Consider the following 21,172-nt stretch of genomic DNA (forward strand, 5'->3'; position numbering starts at 1 on the left):
GTCCTCACCACCTGCCTCTCTCCCTCCCCGAAGTGTGTGTCTTGGATTAATGAGATCTTGTCCCTGGGAGTTTGGAAGAGGGGAAACATATTCAGTGGCATTCATCATTTAGTTTGCTTGTCAAATTAGAGAGCACTTTGGGGGTATAAGACCCTTGGTTGAATGTCTGCTGTGAAGAACCCAGTTTTAAAGGAAATGCGTTTCTGGTAATGTGGGTGAGAGAATGTAGATTTAGAGGGTGTAAATTTATGGATTGCCCTTGCCGCGGTAGGCTTTAGGTAATGGAGTTATTTCAGAGGGTGAGATAGATACTTTACTTATTTCTGTTTTTAGTAAATGTGCAGTGAGAGGGTTCCACAGCCGACCTCATTATGTGTCATCTCCATAAGAAAATTAAGGTTTCTCCGCTAAGCTGTGAGTCTTAACAGTAGGGAGGATTTTTATAAATGTTTCCAAGTGCAATTTTGAAATGAAAAGTTGAACCAAGAATCCTCTAAGGGAACCAGGCTGCTGCTTGCATTTCAATGAAAGGGAGAGGAAATTCATTATAGAGGTTGAAAATGTGGTTTGCATGCTAAGACTCTCCTGGAAGAAAGGGCCTCCCCCAGAGGAGGAAGTGGGAGGGAAGTTACAGCTTGCTGTTTGTGGTTAAGGTTCCTTGGCCAAGCACATATACTCCTTCAACACCCCCTCCCATTTTTTTTTTTTTTTAAATTGGCAAGAAAATTCTTTTCCTTCAAGGTCAGATAGATAGATAGATAGATAGGAAGGAATATTTCGGCCTAGGAGATGTCTCAGAATCTTTCAGTCTTATCGTTGTTTGTTTTGTGCATTTGACAAAAACTTTCTATTTAAAAATCCGATAGGTGTAACTCCTTAATCTTACTCTGGGAATCTAAATTTAAGATGCTCTCCCACCAATGTTAATGATATATTCAGCAGAGACATTCTGGATGCTGGGCTGGGGTTTTATCTACATTTGTATCTTACTTAAAACAGCAGTATTAGCCGTGCAGAGCAGTTTTCTTCTTGTTTTCCAGATAAGCAAACTGGGATGTCAGCTAACTCTGCCAGGGTTAAACAGCTGGAAAGTGGCAGAGCCAGAATTGGAATCTGTCTCCCTGAATCCAAAATCAAAGCGAGTAGGGCGACCCAAGTGTCCGAGTTTCCAGGATGCTGGATTCTCGGTGCTGAAACCGGAAATGAAGATTGGGTCACTCTGCAAGGAAGATGCTTGCTATCCCTAGCACCACGCTAGTGCCCTCTGTCAGGAAACACTTCGTGATAAATCAAAGAGGAGTTTTCCTGTGTGATTTCCCCTGTTCACCTGCTAGAAGCCACGTGTGTGTACTGTAAGATCTCCAAGACCACACATCCTAGGGCAGACTTGGCACCAAACAGGAAAGCTAGGATACTGAGTTCTTTGGAATTCCCAGCATGAATGTGGCCTCATTTCTTGGCCCAGTTTGCATTAATGGAGCAAAAGGCACAATTCTTGGAATGGTAGCCTTTGTAGCTTTTCATACTTGCTTCAAAATATTGCTACGCTCTTGTGCTCACAGGTGGGCATAGTCTTGGGAAAGGCTGGGTCAGTGTCGGAGGGTTTCACCCTTTCCACTCCATTCCCTTCCAGGCTTTCTGAGGACAGTCCTTGTGCCTCTGGGGATCCTAGGCTGACCACCAGAAATGGGGACCAGCCAGCGCAAAGCTTCTCTCTGCAAAGCCTGGGCTCCCTCACGGAGTGTCTCGTTTCAAACAAATTATTTTGGCCTGCATCCAACTGCCGAAGAACACTGTGTACTTACGCTGCCTTTAAAATCTTTCTCGAGAAAGGGAGTTGGCACACAGGGCCACGGATTGTGAGCACCGTTGCCAGAGTGAAAGCAGAAGTGATCAGTAGAACATCGTGTATCTGCATATGGTCAAGAGATGGCTCTTTCCTCAAAAGGTGAACCTGTATGAACACTCTGGGGTTTTTTCCTCTCCTTTTAAAAATGTATTGAGCCGATTAATACCCTGTCAGTGGCCCCTAGAAAGCCTCTGGTGACTTTCCAGGAGAGGGCAGGTCAAGAGAAGGCAGGTAGGTCATCTGGTGCCTTGGCTGCTCGTGGGAGACGTTATTCTCCAAAACATGACACCTGTCGGGGGGGGGGGGTCGGGGGAGAAGGGCCAGCCCTTGTCTTGTGCTGCTGATTGCTGCCACGTGTCGGTTATTTGCGTGCCTGTTTTGAGATTACTGTTTAAGACTGAGTAATTAGATTCACACAGGGGACCTCATAATCACTTAATTACCAATGTGCTTGGCGTATAATAATGTCAAAAGGTGTCTTGTCATTTTTATTTCGTGTTTTGTTCAGGTTTCCCTATGACTGTGTTCCAAATGAAATGCTCTTCCAGAATGCTGTATTTCCTCTGTGATGGGTGCATGTTGTTTTGCAGTGAGCATAAATAAGATAAAAGCTCTCAAGTGATTAGCATGGAGAAAGCTCTGGGAAATGGAGGGAAGAGGGGAGGATCCAAAGGAGGGGTGGCAAGAATGAAAAGATGGAGTGGGATGTGATGGGGAGCAGAGAGAAGGGGTTGGAGGGAAGGGTGGGAAACAGGCGAGGAGAGACACAGATAGACCAAGAGATACACATAGAGAATCAGGTGGACAGGTGCAAACAGAGACAGAGATTAACCCACTATCAGAGAGAGAGAGGGAGAGAGAGAGAGGCAGAGACCGAGAGACAGATGAACAGACACAGGCAGACCATAGGGCCTGGTCCTTTTTCTTATGAAATCCAAACATCCATCATCCTATTGATGATGCTTTTACCTGTTGGCTTCTTTCTGCCTCTAAATTTCTATGACGTATCTGTGTTTGCATGTGTGCAGACTGTGGAGGAAGATGGTTCTTGGGAAGCTGAGATTTGAGAGCCGCTATAAGTAATTAGGAGCTCGGTCTCTGTGGCCAGACCATCTGCGCGCGAATCCCAGCCCTGCCACCTACTTGCTGGGTGACCTGGGCAAGTTATATAATCTCCCTATGTCTCAGTTTCTTCTTCTTAAAATGGGTATAATAAAAGTGTCTATCCCATAGGCTGCTGTGAGGATTAAAGGAGACTGTGTATGCAAACCTGTGAGAACACTGTACCCAACAAGTGTGGGCCAGAATTACTCCCATGTTTGAAAAATGATCCTGGATCTTGTGGGACCAATTTTCCTTTGATGGAATGTTCACAGAGCTGAGTGTATTTTTCTGAATACTGAGGAGGCTACATGTGCCTGCTGGGGCTTTTGGCATTGAACCTTATTGCTAGCTGAGGAGAGAGTGAAAAGAACGGACAGCGAGGAAGGAGTTGCAGCCTCTGGTCCTGCTCCAGCACCAACTAGCTATGAGTTTTCTTCGGATCTGCTCTCAGATTATAAACCCTAAGTGGTTCTTTCACTAGGTGATTGATATTGAGTCCTTTCTGGCATGTGAGTTTTATGATTTGGCTATTATTTTACTTCTATGCAAAGATTTTATGGACTTAAGATTGGAAAGATTGGATATAAGTACCCTTGGAAGAAAGAAATGAATGTGCTGTGTTGTGCTGTTGACCCTTGGAGTTCGAACTACATGGGTCCACTTATATGCAAATACTTTTCAATAGTAAATACTCCAGTACTTACTAGACGATCTGTAGTTGGTTGAATCCTCAGATGCAGTGGAACTATGGGTCTGGAGGGCCAACTGCAAGTTATATGCAGACTAACCCCCGAGCTAGTGAAGGGTCAACCATAAATCAAGAGGGAGACATGCTGAGAATAGAGTCTAGCGTCCTAGAGCCCGTGCTGGTGGTGAGCCCATGAGGCTCAGCATTATTTCTTCCTCCTCCTCCTCCTTTTTCTCCACCTTCCTCTCCTCCCCCCTCCCCTGGAGGAGGAAGAGCAATGTTTGAAAGGGTACTACATCAAGATGTGCTATGGAATGTAGTATTACTCAGCCATAAAAAAGAATGAAATTCTGCCATTTGCAGCAACAGAGATGGACCTAGAGAATATTATCCTTAGTGAAATAAGTCAGACAGAGAAAGACAAATGCTGTGTATCACTTATATGTGGAATCTAAAAAATAATGCAAATGCATGTGTATGCAAAACTGAAACAGATTCACAGATATAGAAAACTTGTGGTTACCAAAGGGAGAGGGAAGTGGGGAGGGACAAATTAGGAGTATGGGATTAGCAGATACAAACTACTGTATACAAAATAGATAAGCAACAAGAATTTACTGTATAGCACAGGGGATTATACTCATTGTCTTGTAATAACCTATAATGGAGTATAAACTGCAAAAATGCTGATTCAGTATGCTGTACATCTGAAACTAACACAATGCTGTAAGCCAGCTATACTCAATTAAAAAAATAGAAAAAGATGTGCTGTGGAGCAAGGCCTTAGTCTAGAGAAGGCAAACTTCTCTAAACTAGACTGCCAGGGGCTGGAGTACCAGGAGGAAGGATTGGGTTGGAACATGCAAAGGTAGTCTCATGGTGAAGAGCCTAGTCTTTGGAGTTGACTGAGGAGGCTCACTGAGAATCCTGCTTCTGTCCTTGAGTCTCAGTTTATTCATCTGTAAAATGGGGGTAATAATCATATAGAATATGGTTGTTGGGAGGATTAAATGCATCAGCGTATCCAAGGATGTTCGCCCATTTATGGCAGATCGGGAACACTTGATTAATTGCAGCTACTGCTTGGGGCTGGCTTCAAGGGCACGTGACCAGTTAGACAGGGCAGCGCTCTCAGGAGGCCCTACGCATGGCTTAAGATGTCACTGTCTTAAAATTCTTTATAATTTTTGAACAAGGGCCCTGTGAGTTACATAGCCAGTCCTGCTGCTACTAGGCTACATCTGACCTCCTCTCACTCATCTGACCCCACTTCTTAAACATTCCTCTCACTTCTGTTGCTTGTTTTAATGGAAGGAAACCCTGTCTCCAAAAGCCTTAGTAAAAAGGAAGGATCACTCCTTAGGGAAAAGAACTGCCTATGGCATATTCAAAGATAGATACCTTTTCTTGTGCTTAATGGTCTTTTAGAGCACATCACCTCTAAAATCAAGTAGCAGAAATGATCCAGGTGAAAAAAGGCTCCTGTGAGTAGCTGTGACTGAAGGCATTTGGGTAGAAAGTCTTGAAATGGGCCAGGCCTTGCCCCCTCTGCCTTCCCCTTGCACATTACCAGACTCTTCCAGCCAGTGTCCGGCCACCTCCCTTTGTCATCTGTCTCATAAAGAGTATTGGCTTGAGTTATTCCCAATAGTGGTGACCCATGATTATTCAAAAAAGAGTTTTATAAAAAATACACTGTTTCTGCCTGGAGTTGGGAGACTAGAGAGAGGCACAGAGCAGGCCACAGTCACACCCATGGATTCATCTTCTGCGAGTGGATTAACAGTATGAGTTGTGGCTTGAATCCAGGTCAGTCCCGTAACAACATGCACCTCAGTGTCCTTGACCTTTGAGTTCTAAAGCTTTGTTCAAATCTGGCATCCTTAAACTAGCACATACACATCATTTGCTAAATATCAACTCAGTGACAAGAGTCTTTGGAAGATCAAGATCTTTGGAAGATCAAGAACAGTTATCCCTCCAGAACTTGACAAGTGCTGGAGTCCCCTTTCTTGATGGCAAAGGGCTGTGAGGCCTGCCCGGACCTCCAAGTTGCAGAGTGGTGTGTTCAGACACTGAGGGTTGTGGACGTGGCATCCCTGCGCCAAGTCTGAACTAAGAGTTCAGACTATTTCCAGCCCCCTTGTATTCACAAAGGCCCCTGCTGGGGAAGAGGAGCTATCGGCATATGGGACCCCATGGGTGATCGACATGTTCTTAGCTGAGTATTGGAATCGAAACTTCCGTAAATGTTCTCTCTGGGAGTGAGAGAGGCATAGCTGAGAAGCAGAGTTAGGGATGACTTTTGTGAAGACTAGCCTGTTTTGCTGCCTATATATTATGTAAATGTGATCAGCTAGTGTGCAGAGAATGGAAAGCAAGAGGGTGAATATGGCTGTCATTTGGGGAGAGCGAATGAGTACCTGGCCTTTTCATTAAGGTCGCTGTTGATACAGTGGGGCTTATGCTGTGGATAAGATATCTGTATTTTAATATCACGGAGACCTTCTTTCTCAGCTGGAGTGAACTTCTGGTCCTTTGGACTGCTGACTGATGGCTCATCTTGAGATTTTGCAGGTGATTTGTTCAACACGGCCCTTGGCAGTGACTCCTAGAGTAAAACTAATAATCCTACAGGGCCAAGAAGCTGTTCCAGCTCACTTATTCTTCTTACATGACAGGAGCATTAAAGTAGCATTAAAGACCTGTGGGTCATACCACAGCCCCCAGCCTGTACTGACATGGTGCCGCTGCTTCTGTCTTACAGGTGCTAACATCATGCAGAGCCTTCCTGGTAACAGCACGAATCCCCACCAAGGTAAGTGTCGGTGAGTTTCCTCCTAGCAGCGTGTGCGTGCGTGTGTGCACACACACACACTCACTTCTCAATTACTTAGACTTATGATTCAGGCCAGTGTGTCCGGAGTTCCCTTAGTACAACTGTATTTTCTTTCTTCCTCCCTAGAAAGCACCTAAATTGTGATGACAGACATGTTTTGCTCCTTTGCTTCCTCTCTGTGTGAAAAGGCATCCTGAGAAAAGTGGTGAAAGCTTTTGTGCTCCTCATCCCAGAGGCTTGTGGATTTCGGTTATTTTTCTCTCTCAACTGGGGCAGGGTTTACACTTTCTTCAAGTCTAGTTCTTATTTCCTTCAGTCCACTAATGGCAGATTTTTCTAAGGTTTTGACACGTGGGAAATAACCTTCATAACTCTGGAGAGTGCATTTCTGGGAACATGGCCAGCACAGCCCTCCTCCCTGGGTAATTATCAGATCAGGGAAGTGTCCACAGAGAAGCTGGATTGGAGGATCACCCCATGTCAACCAGAGTGTTAAAGGGGTCTTCACTGGTCAAAGGTTCAGCAGTCGGCAGGAGCACAGTGCATTTGGGGAGCTGGGGTGTTGGACCCAGGATGGTGGAGGCTGTGGAGGGAGAGAAACTGATCAGGAAGATGGGCAATTGACATGGATCACTGCCTGTGGAATAGTGGGGGTTCCTGAAGGACCATCACATAGTCACATTTAGACTTGCTCTGTTGTCTTTCAGATGCGGGCTGTCTTGCTGAGGGTAGAGGTGGGGTTAGTGAGAGAATGATAGAAGAGCTACTGAGAGTTTGGGCTAATTCCTTCCTCCTGTTGAACCAATCACTAGTGTCTCTGGTTCTGTCTTAAAGATGTCCTCAGGTCTTCCTGCAGCCTGCCTGTGTCTCAGCTGCCTATCTAGTCCTCCTGCTCAGTGACATTCTTTAAACTGTCTTTGGGGTGGGCTGGAGTCAGGGGAGGGGCAGTCGTGGGGACTGAGAGCACAGGCCTATTAAAAAAATAGCCGTGGATGAGATTAGAGAGAATGGCTTGAACCTTGCTGTGATGTCTGTCCGTCTGTGTCAGTGACTCCCCTCCTCACCATTAATAATAACTGGACTCTGATGAATCACATCCTCAGCCTGTCCTCCCTTGCTGGTCACTGGAACTGCAGGTCTACTTCTAGTTTCCACCCTGCCCTAGTTCACTGAATGCCTCTATGCCTTTGCAAATTCTTTTTCTTCTGCCTGGATTTCCCTTTTCACTCCTTCTTTGTTTGGCAAACTTGAAGTCATCCTTGAGGGCCTAGCTGAAATGTCTCAGTGCTCCCCTGGCTCCCTGGTACTTCACTTATCCCTGGGACAGCCCTTAGGTGAAGCAGGAGCATCTTAACTGACCTCCACCTCACCTCACCAGCCAAACTGAGCAAACTGCCCATGCTATCCCCAATGATGCTGACTGATACCAGCTGCATTTTCATAGCTGCTAGGTTATAGGAGAATGTACCTGCTTACACCTGTTCCCACAATTGAATGAGATGCCCACCAAGGGTCAAGTGGTTTGTTTCCAAACCTTTTCAAAGCATTTATAATTATAGTAATACATTTTGAGATTAAAGATATTTTACATATCAATAAAATAGGCTGCAAAAGGAGAGAATGTCTATGAAATAGTGACTGTTGATAAAAGTTAATTTTTTTTTAAATTACTGTCTTGTTAAGGACCAGACAACTATTAAAGACTGGGGGGAGGGGAGCATAATACTCTAGAGAACTTAGTGCCCTCATATTGCTTGTGTCTTCAAGTTCTCACTCCATTTTAAAGAGCTTGACTTGGAAGTTGGGTGCCCTGCATTTCTGGGTGTGGCCTGCAGAGGAAATGCCATTGGAAAGACAGCCAGTGGGCTTCACTCAAAGAGGAAACTTTGGAACTATACCCAAGGCTGAAAATATGTTTATAACTTTTAATTCAAAATAAATGAAGATAGAGAGGTACTCTTTTCAGAAAATAATTCCCAGCTTTAAATGACTTTTCAAAACCCACCAAGTATAGATCTTGATAATGATAGGTAAGAACACTTCTGTGCTAATTGAATTTTTAAAATGTGCCTCCAGGGTGACTTAACTCTCAAGAGGACAAGATAGATGTCTCATTCCTCCTTCTAATCCTGACACATAGTAGGCTTTCCATAAATGTCTGTTGGTTGACTACACAAATAATGAAAGAATGAGTTATCTTTCTACCTCCAGTTCTCATGACCATACTTCAATGTATTTAACTGGAAATTCAGGGATTCTCTGTTCTAAGATTTATCCTACGAAATGTGTAATGGTACGACATAGCACCAGCAGGCAGAACTAAGGGTTTTATGGGTTTGGTTCTGGATAGATTGTTTTCCCATGACATTTCTAGTTTTAAGGCGAGAGGATAGAATAAACGGATCCAACTCAGTTCTCCATTGTCTTTAGTCCCATGCCCTGTGACTGTTTGCTGTACTCGGATGAAAGACCGCAAAACTGGGGGAAAGATTAGTGGCTGTTGTCCAGGAAAAACAGGCAAAGAGTACGAGACTGGAGATACTTTGAAGAAAAAGAAATGCTAATTACAGGAGAAGAGAGGAAGGGGCACTTGTTATTAAAATAGAGAGGAAATAAATGATCATTTATATATATGCAGAGAGAGAGAAGACTTAACTCTGTGTTTCACTGAAGCACAGTTTAAAATTCCTAAATGTTGTATTTGTCTAAATCCGTTCAAAGTCGTAACTTGAATGAAAGACAGTGGGAGGAATGATGACTCCCATGAGTGGTCAGAGTGTAACCCAAAGAGGTAAGGGTCTAGGAAGAAGGGAAAACCCAACATTGTCTTTATCCTGATCTGATTTACAGAAGCAAAATCTTGAAATCAGGGGAAAAGGTATATTTAGATGGTTCCCTTCATACATTGACTGCTCAACAAATAAATACTGGAGTAGAAGTACAAAAACTTTCCACTGGGTTTGTCCCTGGATGAAATTTAAAAAGCCAGACTTGTAGTTTGCTTTCAGTCCTTTAGGAAAGTGAATAATACTTTTCCTGAAATATGATATATCAAAGTCATGTCTTACTGAATGAATGGAGATAATAAAACCAGCTGACCTTCAGAAGATGCCCCGTACTTTGTTTGCCCTTGGACTGTTTCTGATTGTAGCATTTTTACTTGGAATTGCAGGTTTTAAAACCCTCATTACTGGTCTTTATTTCCCTCTCCCTCCTCAATTGCAGCTCGAGGTAACCTTCAGCTACTTGGAGATTCATGGCGTCATCTGCAGCAAGCCAGCTCAGGTGAGTGCGAACAACCTGTTTGTCATTCCTGAAAGGTCAGGCCTTTGCTTGAGTTTCTGAAACCAGGAAACTGCTTCTATTTGGTTCACTATTAAAAGTTTCTTGAGATAATGTTGAAAAACAAGATAAGGGAAAATGGAGGTTTCTAAATGAGAGACTGAACAGGGGCTAGGTGGGCAGGGGTTGGGAATTTGTGATAAGGGAAATAGGTTTTCCATAACACAATTTGGAAAGAACTAATTAGCTCTAATGTTAGCTGGTGATGTATACATGAGAGTGCTGTTCCTTAGAGATGCACAAGTTTTAGCACTAAAATTTCATAGCTGCTCTACAGTACAATATAAGGTCTTTCTGGGAATAAAGTGATGAATGAATCTTTTGGTATTAATAAAATGTAGATTTTTTTTTTTAATTGACATACTGTCAGTTACAATGTGTCAATTTCTGGTGTACCGCACGATGTCCCAGTCACGCATATACATACATATATTCATTTTCATGTTCTTTTTCATTAAAGGTTGTTACTAGATACAATGTAGATTTTAAAAGATAGCTTTATTGAGCTATACGTAACATGCAGTCAACTAAAGTGTATAGTTTGATATGTTTTGACATGTAGACCGGTGAAACCATCATCACAGTCAAGATACTGAACATACTCATCACCCTAAGTTTTTCTCATCTGTCTTAGTAAACACTCCCTCTCACCCCTCCCCACTGCATTCTCTGAAATTTTATGTGAATGGAATCATACGGTGTGTGTACTCTTGATTGTCTGCCATCTTTTAGCCAGTATAATTATTTTGAGATTGATTGATTTTGTTGAATGTCTCAGCAGTTCATTCCTTTTTATTGCTGAGTAGTGTTCCATTGTATGGCTATATCACAATTTGTTTATTCATCACCAAGTCATGGATATTTGGTTTGTTTCCAGTTCTTGGCTGACAAGCAAATGTGCTATGAACATTTATGTACAAATCTTTGCTTGGATGTTGGCTTTTATTTCTAAAGGGTAAATAATAAGGAGTGGTGTGGCTGAACTGTATGGTGGGTATCTGGTAAACTTTTAAAGAAACTGCTAAACTGTTTTTCAGAGTAGTTGTACCATTTTACATTGCCACCAGCATTGTATAAGAGTTCCAGTTCCTCCACATCCTCCCCAGCACTGGTATGGCCAGTGTTTTAAATTAGCCATTTTAAAAGAGGTTTGTAATGCTTTTTCACTATAGTTTTAATTTGCATTTCCCTGATGACTACAGATACTAAGCATCTTTTTATCTGCTTATTTGCAATCATATATCTTCTTTATTCAAGTATCAGTTCAAATCTTTTGCCATTTGAAAAAACTGAATTGTTTTCTTACTGTTTTAAGAGTTCTTCATAGATAAGAGTTCTTTATAGATTCTAAATACAAATCCTTTATCAGATATATTATTTATACATATTTTCTCTCAGTCTGTGACTTGTCTTTTCATTTTCTTTAAAGTGCTTTTCAAAAATCACTTTTAAATTTTGATGAAGTCCAGTTTATTAATATGTTATGGATCATGCTGGTGTCATATTGAATAAATCCTTGATTAACCTAAAGTGACAGAATGTTTTATGTCTTCTAGAAGTTGTATACCTTTAGGTTACACACTTAGGTCTCTGATCCATTTTGGGGTAATTATTGTATGTAAAGCAATGTGTGGATCAATTTTTTCTTTTTTCTTTTGTACTATATATAGTATTTCCACTTGTTCCGGTACCATTTGTTTGAAAGACTTGTCATTTCCCCGTTGAACTAGCTTTCACTGTAGTTGAAGATCAATTGTTCACATAAATGTTGGTCTATTTCTGGACTCTCTGCTCCCTTTAATCCTGTCCTTCTGATCTATTTGTCTGTATTTATGCTATTATCATGCTGTCTTGATTATTGTAGCTTTATAATAAGATTTGAAATCAGATAATGTTAGTTCTCCAACTTTGTTCTTTTTCAAAGTTGTTTTAGTTTGTGAATTGTGAAGTTGTTTGTAATTCCATATGAATTTTAGATTCAGCTCAGTTTCTATGAAGCGGCTGAGTTTTTGATTGGGATTATATTTAATCTATAAATCAGTTTGGGGAGAATTGACATCTTAACAACATGGAGTCCCTGACCCAAGATAAAACCGTGTATTTCTCCATGTATTTAGGTCTTTTAAAATTTCTCTCAGTGGTATTTTGTTGTAGCTTTCAGTGTATAGGTCTTATACATCTTTTGTCAGATTTATTTTTAAGTATTTCATGGTTTTTTTGATGCTATTGTAAATAGGATTTTTTAAAACTTCGATTTCCAGTTGTTTCTTGCTGATATATATAGGTACAATGGACTTTTGCATATTGTTCTTATATCCTACAATCTTGCTCTACTCATCCATTAGTTCTAGGAGCTTTTTAAAAAACAGATTCCACCATTTTCTACATAGATGATTGTGTTGTTTATGAATAAAGACACTATTACTTCCTCCTTTTTCAATTTCTTGCCTTGTTGCTGTTGGGAGATGTTCCTCATGGGTCTCTGACGCTCCTACATGTCTTGCTGGGTATGCCACGAATTCAGTGCTGGGACTGCTCTTTACCCAGGTTACTTTTCAGGGTTATGTTTGCAGAGGGTGATTTTGTGGGATGATGGGATGTTTCCCTTCTAAGCAAAGAGCAGGTTTGCGTACCATTTACTATGAAAAACAGATTACCTGAGCTCAATGGTTCATTTCCTATAAGAAACTCACTGTGTGTGCGGGCATCTCTCTGAGTCCTCCATGTCACCCTGTGGGACTCTGGGGAAAGGGGGAGTGTAAGCAAACACGATGCTCATGCCCTTTCCTGTACCGTGAATAATAAAGTCCTTTGTCTCTAACCCAGGAATCTCTTGTCTTCTGCCGGTGTTGATGAAACAGCAGCAGGCTTGTAAGGAGGGCAAAATCAAATCCCAAACCCTGACAGTTGCACTGCTAAGACCTCCCAGTACAGTGCTGAATAGAAGTGAGAACAGATACCCTTGATTTATTTCTAATCTTTGAGGGAAAGCATCTTTCTTCTTCCATTAAGTTTGGTGTTTGTTGGTTTTTCATAGATGCCCTTTATCTGATGGAGGAAGTTCTCTTTTGTTCCTAGTTTGCTGAGAGTTTTTTTTTAAAATCAGGAATTAGTGTTGTGTTTTGTCAAATGTTTTTCTGTTGAGATTATTGTGTGCTCTTTTCCTTTTTTTTCTTTTCTTTTTTCCTAATGGAGGTATTGGGGATTGAACCCAGGACCTTGTGCATGCTAAGCATGGGTTCTACCACTGAGCTATGCCCACCTCCCTCCTTTTCCTTTTTAGTTTGTTAATATGATAATTTTTATTGATTTGTCAGATACTAACTCAACCTTTCATTCCTGGGATTAACCCCCCTTGGTTATGATGTATTTTTCATTTTCTATATTGTTGGATTTCGTTTGTTAAAATTTTGTGAAGAAACTTTGCATCTGTGTTACAGGAGTTATTGGTTGTAGTTGTCTCTCTTTTTAAAATGTTTTTACTGCTTTCTGTATTAGAGAAATCATGGGCTCATAGAATGAGTTGGGAAGTAGTTCCCCCTCTTGGATTTTTTAGACAACTTTATGTAGTGTTGGTATTAATTCTTCTTTAAATATGTGGTTGAATTTACCAGTCAAGTCATCTGGACCTGGAGTTCTGTCTTAGGGAAGGTTTTAAACTACAAATTCAATTTCTTTAATAGATGTTGATACTTTCGTATATTTTTTCTTGAGTGAGCTTTGGTAGTTTGTGACTCAAGAAGTTTATACGTTTCATCTCAGTTGACACATTTAGTGTTATAAAGTTGTTCGCAGTACCCACTTGTTATCCTTTAAATATATGTAGAATATCATTCCTGATATTGATAGTTTGGTTCTTCTTTCTTTTCTGTATCAATCTGATTAGAGGTTTACCAAATCTTTTAATATTCTCAAAAAATTTGCTTTTTGGTTGCATTGATTTTCTCTATTGATTGCATTGTTTTCTATTTCAATGACTCTTGCTCTGATTTTTCATTTCCTTCCTTCTACTTTTTTTAAATTTTTTAAACTATGAAGAAAATGTGTGTGTGTGTGTGTGTGTGTGTGTGTATGTGTAGTTTGTTGATAGCATCCCTAACAGAAATTGTCAAAATCATCATTTCACATTGATCAAGTTTATATACAAATCCTTGGAACTTTTCCATAGTTCATCTTAGAGCATTGTTTTATCCTATGTGTTTATCATTCTCCAGGAACTGGAGTTTGGAAGAAAAATTACAGCGCCATATGTTTGCCCAAGTGGGCAGACATATGCAGGAGTGAATGATCACTCATGAATGATGACATAACCAGGGACTTCTTGATGGTCTTAATTCAGGAATGTTTATGTTTATGATGTGGGGGTTGCGATGGAAACAGAAGGGCACTGTTGAAATGTTAATGCCAAGGTTATATTCAGAATATGATTAGACCTTGGTATTTAATTATGAGAAAGAATGTTGATATAGCAAGACCAATTTTCCCATGTGGCTGCTGGAACTGATCTTATCACATGTGTAGTCTTGTCCCTTCGGTAAGTCTGGCATTCAGAGGAACTGGGTGCAAAGCCATCCACCTCAGTCCCATGGAGCGGTTCTGTCCCTGTAAGTACCAAAAGAATAGCTCTACACCATCACCGCAGGTAACTTTGGAAATGAAATGACTATATAGTGAAACAGTGGTCCTGCTTCCACACAGGACCAGCAACTCAGACACTGGCAATACGAGTCACTTAGTGGTATTCAAAACTTGATGCTTCAAAATTACCTATGATGTTTTTAAAAAATGCTGATACCTCAATTATTGGGTGTGAGATAGGCCAAAAGGATGTATTGTTCAACACGGGGGGGTATAGCCAATATTTTGTAATAAGGGTAAATAGGGTGTAACCTTTGAAAGTTGTATAAAAAATTACAAGAAAACACTGATACCTCCAGCAGTAGTGGTACTCCCCCCACCCCGACCCCATACACGCACTCATGACACTCAGGGTTCCGTATGTCTCTCGTGGGCATTTGATTCTGTTGTGTCCCAGAGGCTGAATATGAATAACCTGTGTAACCTCAGGACCCTTGATGTCTCTGGTTTCGAGTTTTTCTGATGAGACATCATAAGGATGATGGAGTCTGCCTGTGGCACTTGCCATCTAGCCTTGATTAGAACCCTTTTTTTCTGATGTTCTCTGGGTTTATTAACTTTTCTGTCATTGCTGCTTTTACCACTATTTAATGATAGTTTGTAAATTCAGATAAAATGCCACGGGACATACACATTTCGTGAATGTGAGGGAGAGTGAGTGAATGTGGTATTGAGTTGTTGAAATGTGACTTTTTACTATTGCTCTTTTCCTCTTTCTCGTGGAAATATGGGGAGAACTTTATCTTGTTTTAAAATTCTCATTGCCCGAAGACTTGATGGTGTTCAGGTTCTGTTGTCACGGTCAATAAATAGAGACTAACGACTGTATAGTTTTACAGTTATAGTTTTGGGATCGCTTCTTGTACGACTGAAATGCCTGCTAAGATTTTTTTTTTTTCAAATTATAAGGCTGATTGTTTGCTCTGTCACAGAATGATTTTGGTAAATGGCTGTTTCTATTTAGAGAAGAAAAACATTTTTCAGATCTGTTGGCCGGATTTTAGTGAAAAAATGCTTCTTAAAAGGTTACTCAGGTGTTTTTAACCTTAAAAAAGGAGGTGAGATGGGATTGGGAACTTGGGTTTCCAGTAAGATACTGGCTCTTATATCTCTGTTATTTTAAATGCCCGTTGGCGCTTATGGATTATGTTCTGCTAGGTGTCTGAGCAAAAATGGTTCTTTCTATTTTCCCCAGAATGAAATAGGAGGGAAAGAGCTATCTGAGAGGAAGTTCTTTCTCCTGATGAAATGTTGGGGTGGTTATTCTCACCGCTCTCTCTTTGTTGCAGTCTACACATTGTGCAGAGGTGGTGATATTATGCAGGGCTCCATGAATGCTTTCATGTAAGGTTGCATTCAAAGCCCTCATTTCTTCCCCACCTGTCACCTTTTTTCTTCCCTGTCATTCTATTCAATCTTGTACAATTAAGGATGATTAGTTGTTAAGATTAAGTGGAATTAGAATAAGCTAATTACTAATTACTTGTACCCAACTGTGAACTGCATAGACAGATGCCCTAGATGTGAAGAAAGAAGACGTATCCTGTAGTGGGAAATACAAGTCCCAATGGAGGGAAGGTTGGGGGTGGGGTGTCGAACATAGACAAGATGGGTACATCCCAGAGTGCCTGGCTTTTTACAACATCCCTAGGCCCAGATGTGTGCATATGAAACGTCTGAGCCTAACTGCACAAAGCAGCTTTAATTGTATTTAAGATGCCTCACTTGAGATGTCCTGGGATTGTATTAGTAAATAACTCTGGGTATAGTAATGCTTGCAGCCTTTGGTGGGGGGGATATCTCTTGGAGCAACTTCTGGAAGACCAAACAGTCTTTGCTTAGAGAATTTCAAAGGCAACCCATTAATTTTTTGAGGAATATGCTAAAAATTAGGATTAAAAAATGTGTTTATATAAGGAGCCAGCTAATTGGTACAAAGGTGGTATAAATTAAATACTTGTTAACAGATTCCTCTAGGGGTCCTTATGGGAAAATAACATTTTAAGGACTCATATCACTCAAGTGTTTTTCTTTGATCTCATCATTTTGACAAATAAATTGCATTACTTTTTCTTTTAACATAAACACATTGAAAGAGTATTTTTTTTAAATCTAGCTAATTTTAGAACAACCTAAAGCAAATCTAAAAGCTTCTTTGTTAATCCAGTTGGTTAGCTGCACTTAAAGGTAGTTGCACATAACATTTTTATACAAATTAAGTGACAACAGGAAGTGAATGTATGAGGATATTTTGACACAGTAATAATCCAAAGGGATTGCATTTTCCGTGAATATTCTTGAGATCAAAGGAAATAGTATCTTTTTTTTAAAAAAGTGATGGAAGTTGATTCTTTATATTAGAAATGTGTTTATAATCAACCTATTGCCCCTTTTGTGACCTGCCCTTTTTTATCAGGTTGATTTATACTTATTTGTAAGACTAGCTATATGACCTCAGTGTCAGCATTTTTGGTATAAGTTTTGGACTTCTCCAGCAGTTAATTGTCGGAATGAGTCTTTGCCTACCATTAAACTTCATTGTCTTGTTCCCTTCATACAGTCCAGCTAAGTTATCAGATCGACTGTCCCAGTATCATAGGACTTGTGTTCAAGTCACCCTTATTTTACTGCATAATGGCTCCGAAGTGCAAGAGTTGTGACATTGGCAATTTGAATGTGCCAAAGAGAAGCCATAAAGTGCTTCCTTTAAGTGAAAAGTTGAAAGTTCTTAACTTAATAAGGAAAGAAAAAAAAATTGTATACTGATGTTGCTAGGATCTATGGTAAGAACAAACCTTCCATGAAATTGTGAAGATGGAAAAAGAAATCTGTTTTGCTGTCACACCTCAAATCGCAAAAGTTACAGCCACCGCATGTGATAGCTGCTTAGTTAGGATGGAAAAGGCATTAAATTTATACAATAAGATATTTTGAGAGAGAGCGAGAGAGACCATGTTCACATAACTTTTATTTATAGTATGTATTATAGTTGTTCTATTTTATTGTTAGTTATTATTGTTAATCTCTTCATGTGCCTAATTTATAAATTAAACTCCATCATAGGTGTGTATAGCTGGGAGAAGCCTAGTATCTGTAGGTTTCAGTACTGTCTGTGGTAACAGACTTCCACTGGGGCTCTTGGAACGTTTCCTGTGGATAAGCAGGGACTACTGTATATCGTTGACATCACTTAAGAGAAACGATTTAAGGAGTCGGACTCATTCTTAAGAGGCATCCAACCCGGTTCTTACAGATGGTCGTCGAAACTGAGAAGTACAGCCTCTCCATGAAGATGGCATCGCCCGAGGATGTGAGCGAAGTGCTGGCTCACATCGGCACCAGCCTGCGGAAGATATTTCCCGGCCTCTCCCCAGTGTGAGTTCTCCTGGGGGCGGGGGAGCAGGGAACGTGTTCTTCCTCACAACGAGAACAGCCTTCCTCTTGCCTCTTCCCTGGGTTCCTCTCCCATACTTGTCTTAAACATGAAATATCAAAACCCTCACTTAAACCTTCGGGTTTCACGTCTGATATTTTCTAGACAGCCGTGCCTTATTCTTTAAAGAGCTTGAGTGATGGAGGGGTTTGGCAAACCTTTAACCTCTCCTCCTAACACTAGAATGGGACTTTTTCATTTCACCTGAGATTTACCCTCGTGTGAATTTTACCCACCGCTATTGGCAGAATGTCAGGGGCCAAATGCTTTGAAAAAAGGCATCAAGTGTAGTATTAATGAAGAAGGAGAATGCTTCCTTTTCCTTGGGGTTTTTTTTTCCCCCTTTTCTTTCCTTTTTTTTTCCCCTTTTCTTTCCTTCCCCCCCTTTTCTTTCCTTTTTTTTTTTTTTTTTCCTGTTTTCAGTAAGAGGAAACTTAAAAAAAAAAAAAAACCCAACATTGAAATTAGCCTCTTTCATTTTCTTCTGTGGTGGGATATCAGTAGATTTTGTCTGAATGTGCCCTCCTACTTTTTTGTTGAGTGCTTAAAGTCAGGACTGTGTGCTTGGGTAACAGTTTGTAGTGAGGGAGTGTGGGTCATTGGAAAGGGGGAATTATATTGACAGAAGTGAAGAGGCAGAGAGGTCCTTATGTCAGAAAGCTCCCTAAAATAATAGTTCATAGTCAGTACACCCTGACAGAAGATGGCACGCAGATCTTAGGAAGTCCCTCTCCCTGCTGAGGAGGCCTGAAACCTCGTGTAGATCACAGAGGTGGTGAGCTGTGCACCGTGCTTGGTGGGGCAGAGGGGAATCTGGGGAACGATTGTGCTTCATAGAGCACGTCCCTACAATGCTCTGCCTTTAAATTAAGAGGCTAAGCAGAGGGGGGAGGGTATTGCTCAATGGTAGGGGGCATGCCTAGTGTGCACAAGGTCCTGGGTTCAATCCCCAGTACTGCCATTAAAAAAAATTAAAAATAAATAAACCTAATTACCCCCCCTCCCCCCAAAACAAACAAAAAGAGTCAAAGCAACAAGAAAACTTAGGCTCCATGTCTTTCAAACCTTTTGAGTGACAGAAAGCAGCTCCTAAAGATAGGAGTGTCCTTTCAGGGTCTCCAGTCACCGCTGTTGCCGGGGTCTCTTCCCTTCCCTTTCCCCACCCCAGTAAGAAGGTCTGGCCCTGTGCTTTCTGGTTTTTCACCCAGGGCTTCCTCCTTCCTGAAGCTTAAGTCACCTTGTGCTACTCTGAGCATCCTGGCAGCTGGTTGCCAAGGGAGCTACGTGTCCCCTGGCCTCATCCCAGTGAAGTGGAAGGGCAAGGCATGTGCTCTTGTATGTGGGGGAGAGGGGTGGGTTGGGCTGGGTGATAGGATGAGGTGAGGAGTGGATCAGTAGTGGTGATGGGGAAATAAATACCCAGCAGCCAGACAGTCTTGGAAATGGTTTCCACATCATCCTCAAGCTGCCAGAGAATATATGGGGTAATCGTGAGGTAGCAATAACTCCAACCCATTTTCCTTAAACTGCATTTCAGTAATGTGACCTTGTACATGAGTTTCCTTACAGTGTCCTTCCTTTCATTCCAAACCAACCCTGATGAGATAAAAAAAATTATTAAGCAGAGCTTTATTCATCAAGGGCTTATGAAACCCTCAGACTGATACTTAGAATCTTTATTTTCTTTAAAACGTAATTTTATTCATTTAATAGTCTGGGAATTTGGGGGGAATTATCAGTTTTGTTACTGGTTTGGATACCCTCATTTTTTTCTTCCCAGAGAAAATTGGGTTGGGGGAGGGTATAGCTCAGTTGATCAGGAACATGCTTAAGCATGCACAAGGTCCTGTGCTCAATCCCCAGTATCTCCACTTAAAAAAAATTAAATTAAAAAAGAAAACCTAATCCCTCCCCCCCAAAAAAAGAGAAAATTGGGTTAAGAAAAGTGTTTTCACTCTTAGCTTCCATTTAACTTCTTGTTAAAATGTTTGGGCAACAAGTATTGAATAATCAGCCCTATAGAAAGGCAGTTACTACATACATGTTGGTTTCTAAATCCATGACCTCTACCTTCCCTTGATCTTCATTTTTGTCTCCCAGCTGCTTATTGGACATCTCCACAAGGATGTCCCCACGTATCTCAGATACAGTGTGTCCTAAACTGAACTTACTGTTTCCCCCTAAAACCTGCCCGTGTTGGATACTCTGTCTCAGTGAGTGGCCTCTTCATTTACATGGTGTGTACTGGCAGTTCCCTGCAGGAAGCTGTTTTGTGTTACGGCCTTCAGCTTTTCCAATATCGAGCACCTGGCTGTTCTCCAAAACCAAGCTAGGTTTTTTTCCTTAAGTCATCAGGACGAGTTAGAACTAACTTAGAAAATGTTGACTTGAGAAGTTCCTCAGCCACACACAGATGAATGAAATGTTTCCTGCCCTCTAAGAGTTTATAATCTGGAGGTAGTGTAATAAAGTTCCACAAATAACACAATGAGGAGAGTGAAACACCCTCAGATTTCAAGACACAGAAAAGTTCTATTTCACTCGGGATGTCAAAAAAATGTTTTATTTGTGTTTGTTTGCCTCCTTCCTTCCTTCCTTCCTTCCTTCCTTCCTTCCTTCCTTCCTTCCTTCCTTCCTTCCTTCCTTCCTTCCTTCCTTCCTTTCTCTTTCTTTTTCTTTCTTTTCTTTCTTTTTCTTTCTTTTCTTTCTTTCTGCTTATGTCAGCCATGGGCCCTGGAGAAGAGTCCGTTAGGGGAAGTGACAGCAGTTGGAGGCTGGAGGCGGAGGTGAGGGCAGGTGCAGTGGCAGCTTAACTTGCCTTAGGAAGACAGCAGCCAGCCTGACAAGTAGTTGGAATTGAGAGCCTGCAGATATCACTGTGAGGCAAAGGGGAGGTCTACCTGGAGAGAGCCTGAATAAAAGCCTCAGGGCTAGGCACTAGGGAGCTAGCAAAGGGTTTTTGAAATTTAGAATAAAGTGACAACTACGTATAAGGGATAATCAGTCTTGTAAATGCTGCTTTATGAATGTGGAGGGAGAGAGCCTCGAGTTGGAAGTAAAAGGTGTCAGATTGCCTGGCTACTTTAGGGGACAAGACTCCAGGCAAGTTAACTCATTTTTCCATGCCTCATTGTCCTCATCTGTAAAATGGGAATATGATACTCATGCAGCTTTGTGAGGATTAAATTAACTCATGCAATGGCTTAAAAGTGTCCCAGAGGTTTTAGCTGTACAGGCTGCAGCAGTTATTACCCAGAGGCGCCTGACTGAAAGCATACA

General features: G+C 41.2%; 1 protein-coding gene across 5 annotated transcripts in view; it reads left to right on the forward strand.

Moving 5' to 3' along the window:
• The window catches only part of CARMIL1 (capping protein regulator and myosin 1 linker 1), a 280,855-nt gene that overhangs the window by 107,052 nt on the left and 152,631 nt on the right, over positions 1-21,172 (forward strand). For 4 of the 5 annotated variants that reach the window (XM_010974227.3, XM_010974228.3, XM_010974229.2 and 1 more), the window contains 3 exons: positions 6,409-6,459; positions 9,706-9,765; positions 17,714-17,835. In XM_010974227.3, coding sequence (XP_010972529.2) covers positions 6,409-6,459; positions 9,706-9,765; positions 17,714-17,835 — 233 coding nt within the window. Of the gene's footprint in view, positions 1-1,903; positions 1,949-6,408; positions 6,460-9,705; positions 9,766-17,713; positions 17,836-21,172 lie in introns of those variants that run through there. The other variant, XM_045509552.2, reaches the window with a different exon arrangement.

The sequence above is a fragment of the Camelus bactrianus genome, chromosome 20 (genome assembly GCF_048773025.1).
Source record: "Camelus bactrianus isolate YW-2024 breed Bactrian camel chromosome 20, ASM4877302v1, whole genome shotgun sequence".
In the NCBI taxonomy this organism is placed as follows: domain Eukaryota; kingdom Metazoa; phylum Chordata; class Mammalia; order Artiodactyla; family Camelidae; genus Camelus; species Camelus bactrianus.